Source organism: Heteronotia binoei, chromosome 3, assembly GCF_032191835.1.
Source record: "Heteronotia binoei isolate CCM8104 ecotype False Entrance Well chromosome 3, APGP_CSIRO_Hbin_v1, whole genome shotgun sequence".
NCBI classification, from domain to species: domain Eukaryota; kingdom Metazoa; phylum Chordata; class Lepidosauria; order Squamata; family Gekkonidae; genus Heteronotia; species Heteronotia binoei.
Window position 1 is genome coordinate 103,874,617 of NC_083225.1, and position 19,234 is coordinate 103,893,850.

The 19,234-nt window shown below is 41.7% G+C and overlaps 1 protein-coding gene across 3 annotated transcripts in view; it reads left to right on the plus strand.

Moving 5' to 3' along the window:
- The window catches only part of TIAM1 (TIAM Rac1 associated GEF 1), a 338,703-nt gene that overhangs the window by 61,412 nt on the left and 258,057 nt on the right, over positions 1-19,234 (plus strand). Inside the window, exon 1 of one of the 3 annotated variants that reach the window (XM_060234345.1) lies at positions 13,793-13,940. The exons of 1 other annotated variant lie outside the window; for it this stretch is intronic. In XM_060234345.1, the coding sequence (XP_060090328.1) occupies positions 13,919-13,940 (22 nt within the window). In that variant the 5' untranslated portion in view covers positions 13,793-13,918. Of the gene's footprint in view, positions 1-13,792; positions 13,941-19,234 lie in introns of those variants that run through there. One more of the 3 variants, XM_060234346.1, reaches the window with a different exon arrangement.

Sequence of the window (19,234 nt, forward strand, 5' to 3'; positions counted from 1 at the left end):
ACAAAACATAGTGTGTTGTTTTGTTCTAATCTGTGTTTTAAAATCATGGTTTGGAGGCCAGAGAACAAACAGTAGTTTGTGAGTTAAATGGCTTGCTACAAAATGGGAGAGGGTGTGTGAGTCCAAGCATTCTACATCCTTCCCTTAAGGACAAACCATGCTTTGTTGTAACAGATCCATCTGCTGTCCCCACTCTCACCCCATTCAGTAATTAGGAAATTACTTAGCTGCCACCAGATCCCCAGTTTCCCTTATTCTGCCAACTGTTGTGGGATTAATTAGGTAGTAAGATGGTTGGTGGCCGCATAAATAGTTTGCAGTGATGAGATAAATGCTGACATTAGTGGTAACAGATAGGATGTTATTTTTAAGGCTCTGTTCCTTGTAAACAGGGCATATTATTATACATCAACAGTTAATTATACTGGGAATTTGAACAGCTAATATATACTTCTGGAGGTTAACTTATGGGCACCCTACTCTTGTCCAAAGGCTTTATTGTGTTCATGAAGAGTATGGTATGCTAATATATCATATTATATATGCTTTATAAATATTAAATGATGGTACTGAAACTTATACTGTTAATGCATAAACAACAGAGTTTACACAACAAAAGGAGCATAGTTGACTGTCATATTGACTTCTGACTGAACAGGAAGGACACCCTTGCTGCATGATTCGGTTGCTGGCACTGTATTATGTGGACAGCAGACATCTAGTTGATGCAAAGGCCCAACTTGCTCATTCTGTATCTTCCTAAAACCTCAGTTGTGTATAGATTGGAAGATTACACAGAGTGGCTTAAACTATTTAATTCATTTCAAAGGCAGGTGGGCCTATTATGGTTCACTAGCAATAACATTTAGGAATATTTTCTCTCCATTATCAAGGAGTGGGTGTCCTTGAGAGCTCTGACCTGTGTGTCTTTTATTCTACGTTTTGGTTAGATGATTTTTAAAGGACAATCCCCCAATTCCTTGCTCAATCAAGGAACAAGATGGCATGCATTTAAAACGCTCTGTAAATTATTCCCAGGCTTGCTTTTGCTCCAAGTAGTATGATTTAAACATGATGCAGAAGTTAATTAGCAGGTGTTTCAGGGTGTGACAGCCTACTGACAATTATTAGGGTTCAGTCGTGTCTCTTCTGAGTGTTCTGTTTAAACATGCATCTGCCATGACTCCATAGTTCCTCCCTCATTCTATGTGTCATGGAGCAGATAGTGACTTCTTTGCCACGGACAGGATCATGCTGATTAAGAGCAGGGGTTCAAAGCCTTGGATGCCTGATTGTATTTAGAAGAGCATGTTAAGTTTGGAAAAGGGGATACCCTGCCTTGTGACATAATTAGGGTAAGAAGTTCTGCTGGAGATGGTATTTATAAGAATGTATCAAATAGTTGTAAGAATTATTTGCATTAATTTAGAAGTTTTTTTAATTCCCTGAAAAATGATGAGGTACCAGAGCAGGTTAAATTTTATTTTTTTTTTAGGAAGGAGAGCAATAATAATAATATTAACAACAACAACAACAACAGGCTAGAGGAATCAGTGGACTAACAGCATCCTCTTTTTAGACCAGGCTCTCTAGCTGAAATTCATTGTATACAGAAGAAAGGTGCTCAGGAAAAGCTGAAGATGTGAGCAGTGACTCACAGAAGCTTGTACCCTGCCACAAATCTTGTTAGTCTTTAAGGTGCCACTGAACTTTTGTTTTTTTCTACTGCAGTAAAAGCTGTCACATTATTTCTTCTGCTTGTGGTAAATGGTTATTAGGAATACACAGCAGGTGATCTCCTTTTAAACCATCCATATTGAGGAAAAGCAAAGATTTCTAATTTATGAGCTGTTCTGAGAAGCTGAATCATAGCACTGTTTGAACAAAGGACTAAGTGCGCATGAAGCAGATCTGATGGAACTGGATAACAGAGACTAACAGAACAGATATGGCTTTACAGGCAATTGAGGAGAAAAATCTTCTAAGCATAGAGAATAGCATGAAATAAGAATAGGACTGAGACAGAACTTGAGAATGGGAGCAAAGGCAGTTATGTTGCCTGTGCAGCATGGAAAATGCAAGAATGGGAGGGAGCATCATGGACATTTTTGATTAGGAGAGAAGTTGTGAGATGGGGTATGTATGGGCCATGGCTCTTCCATGTGCATGGCTTCCAGAGCAAATTTGGCCACTTGCTATAGCTGTCTGTACCCTTGCCTATACTCTTGCCCCAGTTTCCATGCATCACAGTCTCTTTCTATTAATATACAGTAGGGGTATGTGCTTGGTATAAACTGAGCTGAAAAAATACCCAATAAATACTAATAAAGTATTTTCTCAGCCTATTACCAAGGGGCTAGTGTTTCAGTTATCTAAAAATGGCCACCCCCAAAAATCCTGAAAATATTCTGGATTTTTCAGGGCTACCAGATAGCTGCAATTACAGGGCATTTAAAGGGCTCTTGGACCCTTTAAATGCCTTCAGAGTTCACTTGCCATGGTGTGGAGTTGCACTGCAGCTTGGAGAAGGCATTTAAAGGGACTGAGTTTTAGAGAAGGCATTTAAGTGCATTTTTCTTTCCATTTGAAACAATGGAAGATGGGGGCACCTTCTTCTGGGACCTAAAGAATTGTATCCCCTGGTCCAATCTTTCTGAAACTTGGGGGGTTGAGGAAAGGCACCAGCAGCTATTTCTGCAAATTTGGTGCTTCTGCCTCAAAAAGCAGCCCCCCTCCAAGCCCCAGATACCTCTGGACTGAGTTGCTATTATAGTCTACAGGGACCATTGACTATATACCGAATACTGGAGTTGAAGATATCTGGCAATTCCAAATATTTCCCAAATCCCAATACCATACTAATATTGGGATGTGGGAATATCAGGAAATCCTGATAATTTTGTGGTTCAATATGCCCTACTTCAAAAAATACCATTTTTTTTTTTGTGGACACCCCTGAAAAGACTTTCTTTTCAGATAACTGGAGTCAGACAAATGGTATGTAATCTCTTTCTTCCTTCTCAATGTGCGAGGAATGAGTAGAGGAGGAAAGCTAATGTACAAGAAAATGTACTAGCAACTCACTAGGATGGGAGAATTACTTCATCTATTTAATTGAAAGTGTCCCACTGCAAAAGTAAATTGTCATCCAAAAGCAATGCTCTCTCTAAGCTGTGAAGTTTCGTAAGCAAAATTCTACTTTGGAAGCTACTGGCATTAAAGTTGTGAGCTACTGCATAAATTAGTTTGCTCTGGGGCCATTTTTCTTGCGCTAAGACAAAAATGTGTGAGCCAGAGGCTAAAAAATTGTGCGCTAGCTCACACTAACTCAGTTTAGAGGGAACACTGCCCCAAACCTGAGATTAGAAGGAGCCTGTTGAATACTTATTTTTTTAATGAGACTGTCATTTTAGTTCAAGGCAACTCTTAGTCTCACCACTCTATTGAATGTTTTAAACAACTGTGTGCATGTGCTGTCATGTGATACAACCTAGTCAAACTGTCTTGACTAGGATTAGTGTGATGCAAAAAAAGTTAAACATTTAATCTAACCTGTTCTATTATCATAACATCCATATGGAGGCTTCTGTCTTACCATCTTAATTTAACAGCTTGATACAGATTCTGGAAAGGCCTGTTCTGAAGGTACAATGGGCATGAGCTGACAAGCCACTGTTTTGCCTTGAAGGGCTATTGGCAAGGGAGTTGTCAGTCAAGCTCTGTGAATCTTCCGCACTTGGAATGTGTTACTCATGATTTTAGAACATGCTCAGACTGTAATGTGTCTTCTGCATGAATCACCTCTCATTGTTCAGCTTCACTCATAGGCCTGTCTGCTTGGCTAACAGCTGATTTTTACTGGAGGGGAAGGGTAGCTATAGACAATGTTTAAATACAAACTGTGGAAAAAGCGATTTTCTGTCCCAGCCAAAAACTGGGCTGCTGTACTTGCTAAACAAGATTAATCTCTGTATCTGCATAAAATAAATTCAGGATATTTTGTTGCATATGTAGCATTCATTCTCCAGACAACTTGTGGCTTTGATTTTTGGTGCATCCTCCCCTGCCTATTATAAGGTCAGGAGTTACAGCATTTTTTTCTCCTTTAATTTAAAAGTAACCAAAAATCAAATATCACTTGACTGTCTTTCTTATCTGCATTTCTGAAATCTTTTCGAGCAAAATACAATCAGTGATGTTTTTATATAGGGACCTCAGGTACAACTAATTACTGTAGGAAGTAGCAGGTCAAACTGTGCAAATTGTTGTGACAGAGTGCAAATGGAACCAGTACTGAGGTCATCTTGTTGAATGCTTTTAAATTTGAAAACTGTTTAAAATTGATTTTGGTTGGCTGCAGTTAGTAAATGTTTCTGTTTTAGGACCAAATGTTTCTGTTTTAGAACCAATCAGCTTAAAGCTGATTGGCCTGTCTGCTTGGCTTAAAGCTGATTGGCCTGTCTGCTTGGCTTACAGTGGCAGCTGTTTTTTTGTGCACTGTGTGACGCAGAGTGTTGGACTGGATGGGCCATTGGCCTGATCCAGCATGGCCTCTCTTATATTCTTATGAAATTATGCTGTGTTTGCCCATGTGTGATTACTAGTTGGATACTGATTTTGATTTTAAATACACAAATAGGGAACCTGCAAAGACTTCCGGGGGTGGGGTGGGGCTCTTACCATACTGTCTCTACTTCTCCCACCCATGGCTCTGCTTCCTTTCATTTGCTCCCACTCCTACTGTTTCTTGTCTCTCTACTATATTTTTCCATTGCTTCCTTTCCACCTACCTTTTATCTACCCATTCCTATCCCTGTTCTGTTTCCCCTCACTTGAACATCGCCTGCCCACCCCACAATGTCTGAGGCCATCCATGTCTGTCTGTCAGTCTCCCTCCCTCCCTCCCCCCTCTCTGTGTGTGTGTGTGTGTATCCTCTATGGTGGTGACCAAATGGAGCTCTCCCATTGGTTTATGGGTGCATTTCATGCACTCAATGTCAGCGAAGGTTCATTGAAGCTCCCAAAATAAGCTAGCTTGATTATTTGAAACAAAGTTGCATTTATTGTATACTCCAAAGCTACTTCAGCATGATAGGCATTGGAAGTGATGGCAAGCAGTTTGAATCATTGGTATTTAACGTTCTACATCAAAGCAATTACAACTACCCCCAGTTCCCAAAACAAAGGCTGCTTTTGCATGTGAGACTTTTCACACAGCTCCTCCTTATCTTCTACAGTTAGTGGTTACATTTCCTGGCGGCGATGTCCTTGCTGCCTCTAGGGAGGAGGTGAGAATCTGCTGGGCATCCTCCACTTCAAAGAATGACTAGCAACCTTTGATGTCCCTGGGAAGCTACTCTTTGACTATTCCCTACTTGGCCCCTTTCTCCTATTTTACTAGCATAGGTTAGTGATCATATATGTGAATTAATCAATCTGGTTAGTAGCCAGCATTCAGCAATAGTATCAATGAACAGAGCCTGACACTCAACAAATAATTGGCTCATCATGGCCTTCCATTGGCTGATTCCCCTGCCCCCACCTACTGCAGGCCCAGGAATGTTGAACAAATCACCAAAGCAATCTTATCTCAGAGACAGCCACATCTCCAGCTCTTCTCCAGGTCCTCTCTCTCAACCGGCCTCACAAAAGGCATTGCCGGCAACAGACCTTTGCTGCCCAATCAACAGCCCACACAGACAGCCTCCCAGCACATGCAGCCTCCAAAGGCTGCAGATATAGCCAGGGAGCTGCTGCCATTGTAATGCAACTGGGTGGCAAGGCCTGGCCCTGCTGGGAATGTTTTCTCAGAGGCCATGGCTGCCACCTCTTTCCTGTCGCTCCTTCTCTCCCTCTTCTCCTTAGCCTCACCCATAGCAAGAGGCTGTTACAAGGCAAACAAGAATGCTTCTGTCAGTAAAGGGAGAGGCCTCAGCTGAATGGAATGGCATACAGTCCACTCTCCAAAGCAATTATTTTCTCTAGGAAGGGGAAATAAATCTGTTGTCTGGAGTTAAGTTGTGATCCCATGAGATCTATCTGGAGGTTGGCTATTCTAGGCCTGGTAGCACCCTCTGTGTGACTTGATGCCACCTGGCTGGCAGGACTTAAGTAGGCCTGTCTGCTTGCTCTTGTTCAGTAGCAGCCCCCCTATGAATGCCAGTGTGACTTAGCAGTTGCCAACTCCAGACTGGAAAATTCCTGGAGATTTGAGCGATGGAGCCTGGAGAGGGTAGGGTTTGAGGAGGGATGGGATCTCAGACACGTACAATGCCATAGACTCCATCCTCCAAACCAGCCATTTCTTCCTGGGGAACCATTGTTGCCAATTGCCAGGTGAGGGCTGGAAATCACTCAGAATTACAATTTCCCCCCAGATGGTAGAGAACAGCTCCCCTTAAGGTGGGTGAGGAGTGAATGCCTTCACTTGGGGAGGGGCGTGGGAAGACAGCAAGGATGGGGGGGCACTCACTCAGAGCTTCTTTCTAGAGCCTCTTGTATTTTTTTCCCGCAACAAGCCTTATTCCTAGTTCGAATATAACTTCACTATATAACTGTGATGTTTTTGATGGTTATGTTTCTGGATAGGCATGGGACAGCATTCTTTGGTTGGATCCAGACTGAATTTCTGTCAGTTGAAGGCACTTGAAATCAGTGGAACTGAACTTTTCAGTCTCCTCCCCAATCCCCCCAAAATACTATTTCTAAATCTAATAAACAATGCAATAGGATCTGGATTGCAGAAATCTGGAATCAAGCAGAAATGTGAACAGAGCTGAAACAAAGCATAAGCAATTAACATGACACATTAAATAGTGCAAACATTACATAGTAGGTACTCTTTACAGCAATAGACAGCAGTCTAAACACAGTGTATGGTCCAAAGTCCCATATCCTTTACTCAAGCATCTTTTGGAACCATTTTGCTGTAGCGCAGCCATATTACCTGTGTTAAAAGAAAGCTGTCTTGAATAATTCTGTTTTGCATAGTTTGTGGAAAGCCAAGAAAGTAGAGGCCTTCTTGACTTCATCGAGCAGGTCATTCCATAAGATGGGGGCCAGAACAGATAATGGACAGGTATGGACCAGGGTTGGCAACCTCCAGGTGAACCTGGAGATTTTTTGGAATTACAACTGATCTCCAGATTACAGAGATCAGTTTTTCTGAGGGAAATGGCAATAGAACTTTATTGCATTACATCCCTGTGGAGCTCCTTCCCATCTCCAAACTCTGTCCTCTCCTGGTTCCACCCCCAAATCTCAAGGAGTTGTCCTAGAATGGACAGTTGTTGATTGGCGGAAGGTTGTGCTCAGATGAACAGAGTTGTTGTGGCATGGCACAGGGGGAGAGATGTTCTTACAGATATGAAGGACCAAGGCCATGAAGGGTTTTACACTGATAACCAATTTCTTAAATTCAGCCTAACTAAAGGGCAATCAATGGAATGATTAGAGAACAGAAGTGATATGCATGTTTTGTCTAGTCTGATAATAACCAAGCTGCCATGTTCTGTACCATCTGGAGTCTCTGAGCTGACTTTGGGGGGAGACCTATATGAAGTACTGAGTTCTTCAAGATGATGCGGGCTACAAATTTAGGTAAATCATCCCTTAAGATTAAACAATGATAAAGCCTGTGCATTATATAGCCTTTATGTAGTTTGGCCTATGCTGGGTTTGCTTGTGGGTACTCTGTTCCTTTACTCCTACAATTGTCAGTCACTGTAGCTCACACCTATGTGGTAATTGAGGTAATCCTGGCTTTCTGAATCCTGGCTTGCTCAGCTAGTGTGTATCAAATGGGAAGGGGATGAATAGCAGAGCAAGAGACGTAAGGTCACCCAGCTGGCTACATGTGGAGGAGTGGGGAATCCAACCTGTACGGGAGCACATCCAACCTGCGCTGGAAACATTACACTGGTTGCCTTGTGGCATTCCGGATTTGTTTCAGGGTACTGGTTATAACCTTTAAAGCCCTATATGGCCTGGGACCTGTCTATCTTTGGGACAGCCTTTCTCCATATGTGCCCCAGAGAGCACTATGTTCAAGGTCCCAAAATCTCCTCCAGATTCCCAGACTGAAAGAAGTTCGATTGTCCACCACTAGAGCCAGAGCATTCTCAACAATAGCCCCTACTATGTGGAATGCCTTTCCCGAAAGCATCAGGGCCCTGCAGGACCTACCACAATTCTGCCGGGCCTGTAAGACTGAACTATTTAAGCTTGCCTTCAATAGTTAAGGGGAGGTACGGTAGCAAATGTCCCACAGTACTGACAGTCTCACTGGACAAATATAGATATTGAGGAACACCAACGTGCATCTTGGATTTTATGGTTAAAATGTGTAGAATTGATTTTATTGTATATTGTTTTTAGTATTCTATGTGGTTTTTAACTGTTGTCAGCTGCCCTGAGCCCATTAGGAGAGGGCGGGATATAAATAGGATAAAATAAACAAATAAATAAATAAAATAAACATGTTTCTCCACATTAGTGTCTATAGCTCTTAACCACTACACCAAACTGACTCTCAAACTGGATAACATTCTACACTTCAAAATAAAACTCCTGCTCATTTGCCACATTCATAAGGGCCAAGGAAGACATATAGAACTTATACAGCAACTCGTGCTGACTGAGATACTGGAATGAAAAGTGGTAAATATAGTTATGACAAATTTTTCCTTTGGGATTTTGAATGCCAGCATGACTCCCCACCCACATTTATTATTGGGGGCGAGGCTCTCAGAGTCTATATTTCACTAGTTTAGTATGGCTTGAAAGGGTGCATAGCTATATGCCCTTTTAGTCCATACTTAGTAACGTAAAGTGTTAAAATAAGTGGAATAGAGGTACAGATAATATGTCTAGGCAGTTTAGTATTTTCATTGTTCAACTAACCATGACTGTGGGAGCAATCCTAGCCATATCTATGAAGAAGGAAATCCCACGTCATTCAATTGGGCTCACTGCCAGGAAAGCACCCTCAAGATTGCAGTTTATATCTAGTAAAAATGGGAGTCTGTGGCCTAAGGGGTACGGGAAGATAGGTCAGGAAAACAGAGAGATTGGAGCAAATTTATAAGAAATCAAAAAAGGTTTCAAAATTGGCTGCAAGAGGCCTGCGAATTCTGTTTTCTCAGCACTGTCTTATTTACCAAGGTACATAGTTATTTGTAATAATAGACTATATTCATTCATTTTGCATGCACCATGATATGGGTAGTTTAAAATTACTGGTCCAAACATTTACTTGGAGACTTGGTTTACAGAATATGTGACGCAGCCCAGCGTGGCTTGTCCCCCTCAGCCCAGCCAGCCAGCAGGGAACTGGGAAAACCCCGCTCCCCCTCGACCTCGTCCATCCATTGGGGAGCTGGAAAAACGTCGCAGATGTATGGCTCGGCCCCCCCCGACCTCGTCCATCCATTGGGGAGCTGGAAAAATGCCGCAGATGCATGGCTCGGCGCCCTGATCCTGGCTGGAGGTTGGGGAGGTGGGATAATGCAAGGGATGCGTGGCTTGGCCCCCCCGACCCCAGCCAGTCATTGGGGAGCCTGGAAAACGGCGCGAATTCGCAGCTTGGCCCCCTGACCCTGGCCGGAGTTTAGGGAGGTGGGAAAGCACCATGGATGCGCGGCTTGGCCCCCCAACCCTGGCTGGCCACCAGGGAGCCTGGAAAATGCTGTGAATGTGCGGCTCGGCCCCCTGACCCTGGCTGGAGGTCAGGGAGGCAGGAAAATGCCATGGATGTGCAGCTTGGCCCCCCGACCATGGCCGGCCATTGGGGAGCCTAGAAAACACCGGGAATGCGTGGGTTGGCCCCCCTGACCCTGGCCAGTCATCGGGGAGCCAGGAGGATGCTGCACAAGTGACCCCTGCCGGCCTGGAAGCTGGTTCAGCCTGCTCATCCAGCCGGGAAGCTGGCTGGGCTGAGGTGAAACACTGGCATGGGCAACCGGAATGCTCCCCATGCCAGCTGGAACGGCGTTCTGGTGCATTCCGGCTCAAAAAAAGCCCTGGCAACTGTTAATAATTTCCCTCATTTTAACATTCCACAACTGGTTTTTATTGCAAAGGAAGTTTGCGAGTGTGCTTAATACTAAGATTTTAAAGAGCTGCCATAATGCTTTTCTGGCATTTCAGACTAAATCCTAAAAGTAAGGGAAGGCATTTGGAAGTTACTTCAAGTTACTCCTGTGCATCACTGTTCTCAGGGCTTTTTTTTGTAGAAAAAGTCCAGCAGGAATCCATTTGCAGATTAGGCCACACCCCCTGCCACAAAGCCAGTTGGAACTTTATTCCTTTGCGTTCCTGCTTTAAAAAAGCCCTGACTGTTCTGGCGGTCACTATATCAGTCTGGTGCATCACAGTTACACAACCACCTTCACAATACTTTGGAATGGTTTGTTAAAACAAGTACAGCCTGTAAATCAAGTTTCTACTCAATAGAAGATGGGATATGTGTGTGGTCAAATTTATCATAATGATTCGTCTGATGTGTAGGGCGGAGGAAACCATATAAATGCAATGTGTATAAATTACATGTATGTGAAGCCTAGATTCACATTCTTTCAAACTCACAGATCTAGGACTGGTTTATAAATCAAGAAAGCAAGAGAAGAACAAACACAAGTGTTTGCTGCTGAAATTGTTTTTCCTGCTTTGTTGTGACATGAGGAGCAAGACCCCTTGCTTGCAGTATGCTTTTTTTGTAACAAAACGCTTGGCTGTAGTTGTTGTTGTGTGGTATACTGTGGAAGTTTGAAGCATGTCTATATGGGTAGCAGTGAGTGGGTTTATTGTATTTATATTGTGGCACATATATCCATTGCATAAGTTGCACAATGGTGTTGAGTCGAACACACTGCATGAACTGATCCAGGCTTAGGTTGATAGAAGTTGCTGAAGTTATGATGTAATTTCTCAAGGACCTCCTTCCTATGAGTCCAGGTATTATCATCAGCATATCCCATATTTGGGGACAGGAACTGAGTTAGTTTTGTTATAGAACAGCCCAGAATATGCTAGCATAACATGGCGGGTATCCACTGGGGTGCTTTTGACCTGAAGATACAAGCTATCCCCAAATTTGAACTATTTGAGGAAGAGTTTGGAAGCCAATTGGACTATGGTATTATTTTGGATAACATCCCTCATAGTTTGTAGCCCATCTTCACAGATGATCTTGGTTTATAAATGTTGTACAACTTGCTGTATTTCCTGGGAGAATTTAAATTTCCTCAGGAAGTTGGTGATGTCGCTTCAGTAACGAGGAATACCAGTAGTATAAGGCTTGAGGGGACTGGTGCTCCTGTTATGATGGTTCCTGGAGCAATGAGTACTTCAGGAAGCAGATAGAAGGTTCCTGGTCAAGACTCCAGGAATTTGCTGTTGTTCTTCCTCAAAAAATTCCTTCATCAGATTACACAGTTTTTAAAAAATCATCAAAGTGGGCTGAAAATAGTCCATAAAATACAGGTTTTGAAAGTTACTTTGCAGCCTCTTATATACATTTTGTCCACAAGGACACCACTTTCTGCTTTGTCAGCCTTCGTGTGTTTATGTTGTGGTGGTCCGTGGAAGTATTTGTTCAATTGTGGGTGGTGGAAATAAGTCTCAGATCATCACAGTTATTATTCCTGTGCATGGACCAGTGGGAAAGAAGGTTAAGATAGAAACTTTTGTGATGGAGACTAAAAATAAAAAAAAAGAAAGTGGCTTTCATATGTGTGCATGCTTCTTTGTAATAACCAAGGTGAAATGTTTGCATTTATCTCACAATAAGAAGTGCAAGCTTTCCATGTGAGGAAAGTGTTCACACAGACTCTGAATGTTTTGTACTGCAGCTGAAACTTTGTGATGTCAAAAAAACTTTACTTAAGCCCTACTAAACTGCACCAGTGATGTGATTTGGAATATATTCCACTGCTGTGCTGGCATTGGAGATTTTCAGTTTCTAAATACTAATTGCTTTACATAGTGGCGCACAGCGCACTCCACTCTACACCCCTTACCTGGTTTCTGATGTGGTTCGGGCCAAGACTTGCGGAGGACATGCATGGTGGAACCGGACTAGATGCCATAAGATTCTAGGTTCTGGTCATCCTGCAGCTTGCAACCACAGTAGATCAGATCTGAAGCAGTGCAGGGGTTAAAATGTTGAACTAGGATTGGGGTATCTTGTGCCTTAGTCCAAAGCTTGGCCATGAAGCTCTCTGAGTGACCTTAGGCTAGTTACTCCCTCTCAGTCTGATCTACCTCACATCGGGTTGCTAATCCCCAAGTGGGGCAGGGGATCCCCTGGTTCGGAGGCCTTCCCCCGGCTTCAGGATCATCAGAAAGTGGGGGGGGGGAGGGAGGAAAATGTCTGCAGGGAACTCTATTATTCCCTATGGAGACTGACTCCCATAGGGTATAATGGAGAATTGATCTGAGTGTATCTGGGGCTCTGGGGATGCTGTTTTTTGAGGTAGAGGCACCAACTTTGTAGCATAGCATTCAGTGCCTTTCCTCAAAACACCCTCCAAGTTTCAAAAAGATTGGAGCAGGAGGTCCAATTCTATGAGCCCCAAAATAAGGTGCCCGTATCCTTCATTATTTGTAATGGAGAAAAGGCATTTAAAAGGTGTGCAGTCCCTTTAAATGTGATGACCAGAGCACCCTTTGGAGTTCAATTGTGGTCACAATCTTGCTGCTGACCCCACCCTCAAAGTCTACTGGCTCCACCCACAAAGACCCCAGATATTTCTTGAATTGGACCTGGCACCCTAACCTCACAAGGTAACCAGGAAGGACAGAATCATGTATCCCTGTGAGCTGCTTGATGGGATGATGGGATAAAAATGTAGATAAATATATAAATATAATACCAATCAAATGTGGTGGTTTCAAAACTGTTGACTGCCCTGCAGAGGTATATAAAAATCTTGCAAAATTTAAACTGCATTAAGTATGCTTTGTTGAATTTTTGTTCCTAATTAAACATTTCAATTAAGTTCTGCCTACTGGAAAAAAATTCTGAGAGCATATGGCACATAACATGGCACATTTTAAAAGCCAAATAAATATGTTTAATTTGAACCGGAAAATTTCCAAAAAGAGATTGTATGGGAGAGAATATTTTAAATATATATTTCAGTTTAATATATTACAGATGAAACCTATTTTATTGAGAAAAATCTAGCTGTCTCATAATAGTCTCATTAGAAGTGTGCAAAATCTCATTGCAGTGATTGGCAAGGATATCACATTTTTAAAATTTTCCTTGTTAGATTTTCCCTTGGCATGTCTGCTGTCTTTAGAACTGTGGTTGCCAACCTCCAGGTGGAGCCTGGAGTTCTCTTGCAATTATAACTGATCTCCAGACTACAGAGCTCAGTTCCCCTAGGGGAAAAAATGAATGCTTTGGCAGGTACACTCTGCAATGGCATTATACTTTGCTGATTCCTCCATCTCCAGCCCCCATTCCAAATCTCCAGATATTTCTCAACCAAGAATTGGCAACCCTATTTGGAACATATCTTTCAAACTATCCAAGCTGTCATTCTAATATTTAGCAGATAGCCAATCTGCTACCTTTAGTAACTTACTAGCAAAACTCATATTTGCTTCAATTTCTTAATTTAAGAGACATTGATGGGGTCTTCTCAGTTACTTCAAATTGGGGAAACTTTAAAAGGCTGTGAAAGATCCCAACTGGCTGCTTCTCTGTGTGAAAATCCAAACTAGAGAGAGGAGAAAGGGGAGGAGGTGGGTGAGAGAGAACCTTTCAAACACACCCAAATGACCCATCTCTAGTTAGCATGAAACTTCACAAGTTACACCCACTTTCTGAGCCAGAAGCGGAATGAAAGACTCGCGCTTCCTCATTTTTTGTTCTTGGATTTGAGTGCTTTGTGAAAGCAGACCAGAGAACATGTTTGTGCTACTGGTTAATGGTGAGTTACTACTTCTTTTTTGGATAAAGAAGTGTTTAATTCTCCTGCTGGGTGTACATTATTGCAGTATATGTTTATGTGTGTGTCTGTGCATCTGTGTTCGTGTGGTGCTACAGTTTGTACAAGCTACCGTGAGGTTGGCAAAGTGCCATTTAGAACCTGCACGACTGTCTCCTTTGCACTGGAAAAGGCAAAGCAGCTAAAGGTAGAAAGGTATCCTTTTCTCCCTATTTTATACAAGACATTTTAAACCTTGTAGAAGGGTACATTTCCAGAGCATTAGATGACTTTGCTAGGTAACAGCAAAACTGGTACACAGTTCTTAAATACTAAACTCCTAAGAAAAATGAATTTGATTTAATGGGAGTGAAGCATTTTAGTACCTGAAGTTTCCAAGAGAGGGTGGGAGGGGTGTGTGTCTTGTGTTACTTATTAAAGATGCACTTTTAAAAATTCTGTCTGGCACTGAATGTATAGGTTACAGTATCTGTAATTGTTCATAACTAATCTTGTGAAAGTTTCCAGTTTCTATCAAGATTTTGTTACAAGCAATGAAAATTGGGATGGTAATTCTTAAGTGATTTATATATATATAAACACACTTTGATTTGCTGCAGGTGGATCTGCACAATAGTGTGAAGTATAGCTGAGAAATCTGAGCTAATGTAAGGCAGAAATGTGACCCTAAACAGATCTATTTGGAAATAAGTCTCATTTTATTTAGTGGAACGTACTCCCAGGAAAGTGAGCGATTGCAGCCTATGGTTTCCCTCCCAGTTATTTCCAAATAAGCTTGGCATGGTACTTACTACTTAGTGTATTTAATTCAAGTTGAGTTTTGCTGTTTTCGAGGGATTGAAGCACACATGGCAAATCCTGACAATTTGTATGATCCAAGTGATATCAAAAATTTTCAAAGAAACCTACATGGCTGACTCTGCAGTTATCTGTGTATCAGGAAACTGGCCACTAGCTTTGGGTATTAAAGTGGTATCAAAATTCAGTACAGCTGAGACAAGGCAGAATCCTTTTATTTCCTTCGTAGCTTAGGTGAACAATGCGGTGGTTCCAAAGCCATTTCGACTGTTTTATGCACCAGTAGTAGAGTAATACATTGCCTGATATTACAGCTGTAGATCAGTTGCATTCTGAAGTACATCAGCTGGTGTGGCAGTTTGTCACCCTAGGTAGTTTCTTTGGGACAGACAAACAAAATTTCTTTTGATTTAATTAAGTCAGAGCGCTGCTGCTGTAGAGTTGCTTGTGTCGTTTTATTAGTTTATCTGAAAATCCAATTTTGGAAGTGCTGCCTTCCAGGGTTGATTTAAATGGTCATATGAGACTAACTTTAAAAAAAGTGCTAAAAGATTCTTATGTGGGCATGTCATTCCATCTCAGGCATAAAATTCATCATTGCTTTTTAAGATGTCCAAAAATATCTATGGTAATCATGTTTTTAAGTACCTATCCACATTTTCCCTAGATTAATTATTTCCTCTGAAGAATAATGCAGGGTTGTTATTTTTTTTGCATGCTCCAGGTAGCTCCTGTGAATTTGAGTGGAGTCTGTACAGGACTTAGTTGTAGTGTGCTGGTAGGGTTGCCAGCTCTGGCTTCACGAACTCCTTGAGATTCGGAGGTGATGCTTGGGGAGGGAGCTCAGCAGGAAAGCAGTTTCATGAGGTCCACCCTCGAAAGGAGCTGTTTCCTCCAGGAGAATTGATCTGTGTAGTCTGGAGATAATTGTATTTCTAGGAGAACTCCAGGTCCCGCTTCGAGGTTAGCAACCCCGTGTTTTTGTTGAGCTGTGCTTCCTGTGACTCTTAAGACAGCAGCCTTAGTTCTCCTTGTGACTATGTGTCAGTGGGTTTGTGTGTCTGTTAATGTGTTTGGGACTGGAATCTTTGTTTATGCCTTCTGTGGTATAAACAATAAAATTCTCATTCATTATCTGCTGTATTATAATAATCAGCATGTTATAATGGTTAGAGTGTCTAACTAAGATCTGGGAGATCCAGTTTTGAACTTCCACTCTGCTGTGGAAGCTTGCTGGGTAACGTTGGGCTGATTACATCCTCTTAGCCCAACATCATTTTTGTTGTGAGAATAAAGCCGAGGAGAGGAAAATAAACTCGGCAGCCACTTTGGGTCCTCATTGGGGCAAAAATAATGGTGTAACTGTCTAAAATAAAAATTATTTCAGATAAATAAATGGTGACTGTTGCTGATTTTAAATATGCCAATACTTTTAAAGATATTCAAAAATAAAAATAGTCCACTGGCTATTGCAGATATTGAACAGGGGAAAATATCTATTTGAATAGCCCAAAGACACGTTTGTTCACCCATGCAAAATTCAGAAGTTTTGTCATATAAGTCTGGTTATTCAGTATAACATCTGGAAGTCTTAGCTAGTTCATTCACCCCTTGTTGACTATTTTGGATCATACATAGATGGTTTTCCAAGCATCTGTGATCTTTTCAGGTATAAAAAAGGCTCCTATGCTGGCATTGCCATGGGTTGTAGATTTGTGGTTCATTTAGCCTGTGATTTATTTGTTATATGTTTGGTTTCCCTACTCCTCTAAGAAGACCTACCTCATGTTCAGTTGGCTTTCAGTTCCATTCAGGCCACTCTTCATCTAATTCAACAGGACAACAAATTTTTTTTTGGCAGCATGAAGACTAATAGATATCCTGTGGCATGAATGTTCACAAGCCAATTCTAATTTAGTGAGCTCTGAACCATGTAAATTTATGGGAACAGACATCTTGTTTTTAAAGTGTCCCAATAACCTGGTGCAATAGACTAAACACTGTTTTCTTCAGGTATGAATTAAGGTTGCAACTACTACTAGGTCATAACTTGGTCCTCCTGAAGCTTTATTATGGAAATTGAGCATGTAAGAAAACTAGTGATAAAGCTCTCTAGATAAAATGCCATCTGATCAAAAGATCAATTTTTTAAAAATCAGCTTACATTTTTTAAACAATAACTAGTAAAGCCAGAACTTTTTATTTTAGAATGTTTTTCTAAAACATAAAATATACATTTTCAGTGCATGAAAGAGAGAGGAACTGTGGCATATGTCAGTGAGTTTTATGGAATATAATCCGCAGCTAGATGAGAGGGGTAAATTATAAATAGAACAGAGTGTTTTGGCATCTGAGCATGGGAGTGTTGTGGAGGTCACACCACAGAGTTCTGAACACAGGATTAACGCAGCCCAGGCTGCAGAGGCTGCAGCAAAAACAGTAAGAGAAATCCTGTAAACATTCATGTTTCTATTAAAAATTAGTAAAGGAATTTCACTCCAGATTTTCTGTATCTTGACTTAGAATTTCTGTATCTTACCTATAAATACAGGCTGTTCTCTATACCTACTCAAATTTTAATCAAATGTTAACAAATATAAAGATCTTCCTCCTTTAGCTCAACAGGTATGTGCTTTGTTGTTTGATTGCTCTATGTGACTGTGTCAAAAGGCTTCAAAGAAGTCGCAACAAAAAACATTCTGACAGAATCTACACATACAAATGTCTTGTGGAGAATTCCCCCCCCCCTTCCCAAAAAAATGTGGGGAAATTATGATAGCCCCATTTCTCTCGCCTCTAGTTTTCTTGTGTGACAGATGTTTTCTTTGATAAGAAATTTTGAAAAGTTTGGTTATCAGTGTTAAGCACTCAAAGTTAAGGCCCTCTGATCTTCAAGGAGGAGCATGAGCCTTTTACACAAATTATTCCCTTTGAAATGTATAGGGTTTAAGTGGTTAGGCATTCACCCTCTTAATTGGCCTATTCATGTGCACTAGACATCTGAGAGGTTTGTATTTGGAACTGAAGTACAGTTCTGTTTATTTTTGAATTATTAACATACTAGGAGCAATGTTCCCTCTAAACTGCAGAGTCTTGTGAGCAAAAATTCTACTTTGTGAGCTACTGGCATTAAAATTGTGAGAAAGCAAGCAACTCAGCAGTATATATAATGACACAAAGTCCACCCTGCAAAGCAGCTGTTTTCTCCAGGAGAACCTATCGTTGCCATCTGGAGAGAAGCTGTAATTCTGATGCCACCAGCCAGGTGGCATGAAGTCACCCAGAGGGTGCTGCCAGGCCTAGGGTAACCAACCTCCAGGTGGAGCCTGAAGATCTCCTGGGATCACAACTGAACTGCAGACAACACATCTCTCTCCCCACCCTGGAGAAAATAACTGCTTTGGAGGGTGGACTGTATGCCATTCTAATCACCTGAGATCTCTTCCTTTACTGACAGAAGCAGCCTGGGTTGCCTAACAACAGCCTCTGGCTAGCATTTCCCAGGTGGCAGCCATGGCCTCTGAGGAAACACTCCCAGTGGAGCCTGGCCTCCCTGGCTATTTCTGCGGCCTTCAGAGGCTGTGTGTGCTGGGGGGCCTTTCAGGAGGCTGCAGTAGCTCTGCAGCCCTTTTTGAGGCCAGTTGACAGAGAGGACACAGAGAAGAGTTGAAGATGTGGCTGTCTCTGAAGTAAGACTGCTTTTGACAGTTTGTTCAACATTCCTGGGCCTGCAGAAGGTGGAAGCAGGGGAGTTAGCCAATGGGAGGCCAGAGACAGTGACTGATGTATGTTCCCATACATATTTGGCCACTACCACAAGATAATTATTATTATAGATATCCTATGGGTTCTTTATAGATAATAGTGTCTGTAACAAACAGCAACAAAAAGCCATATTTATTTACTATCTTAAAAATACTGTTATAATATTTTATGACATATAGTATTCGGCGTTAGAACCAATTGAGCTTGGAGTGCATCAAACACAGATGTTTGTGACAGTAACCGAATTGCTGTTTTCAATCAGGAAAAGCTGCTTTGGGAGAAAGCAGTTTAGAGCAGAAAAGTGGCAGGGAGAAGTGGGTGCATTACTCTTCCCTTGCCTACTGTTTTTTTAGTTCTGAAAGAGTTCTCAACAATGTTCCTTCTCCCCATGGAATTTCAGATGGTTGTTTAGAGTGTGGAACATCCAGGGTTAGGGTTGTGATGAGCTACACACAATTCATCTCCTTTTATGCAGAGGTAGATAAAATGACCATTGTGCACATTAGCGGTCATCAGTGAACCCAGGTACATCAGTGGCAGCACCTTCTGGAGAAAATAAATGTAAGTAAAGACAGTAAAATAAAACCAATAATAAAATGAGCTCCATCTCAGAAGGTGTGTGTGTGTCTTTCGTGTCTTACTAAGCTTTGGAACAAGCAAGCAGAAACAACTCATGCTGTTTCTGTTTGTTTTATCACAACATGAGATCTCAC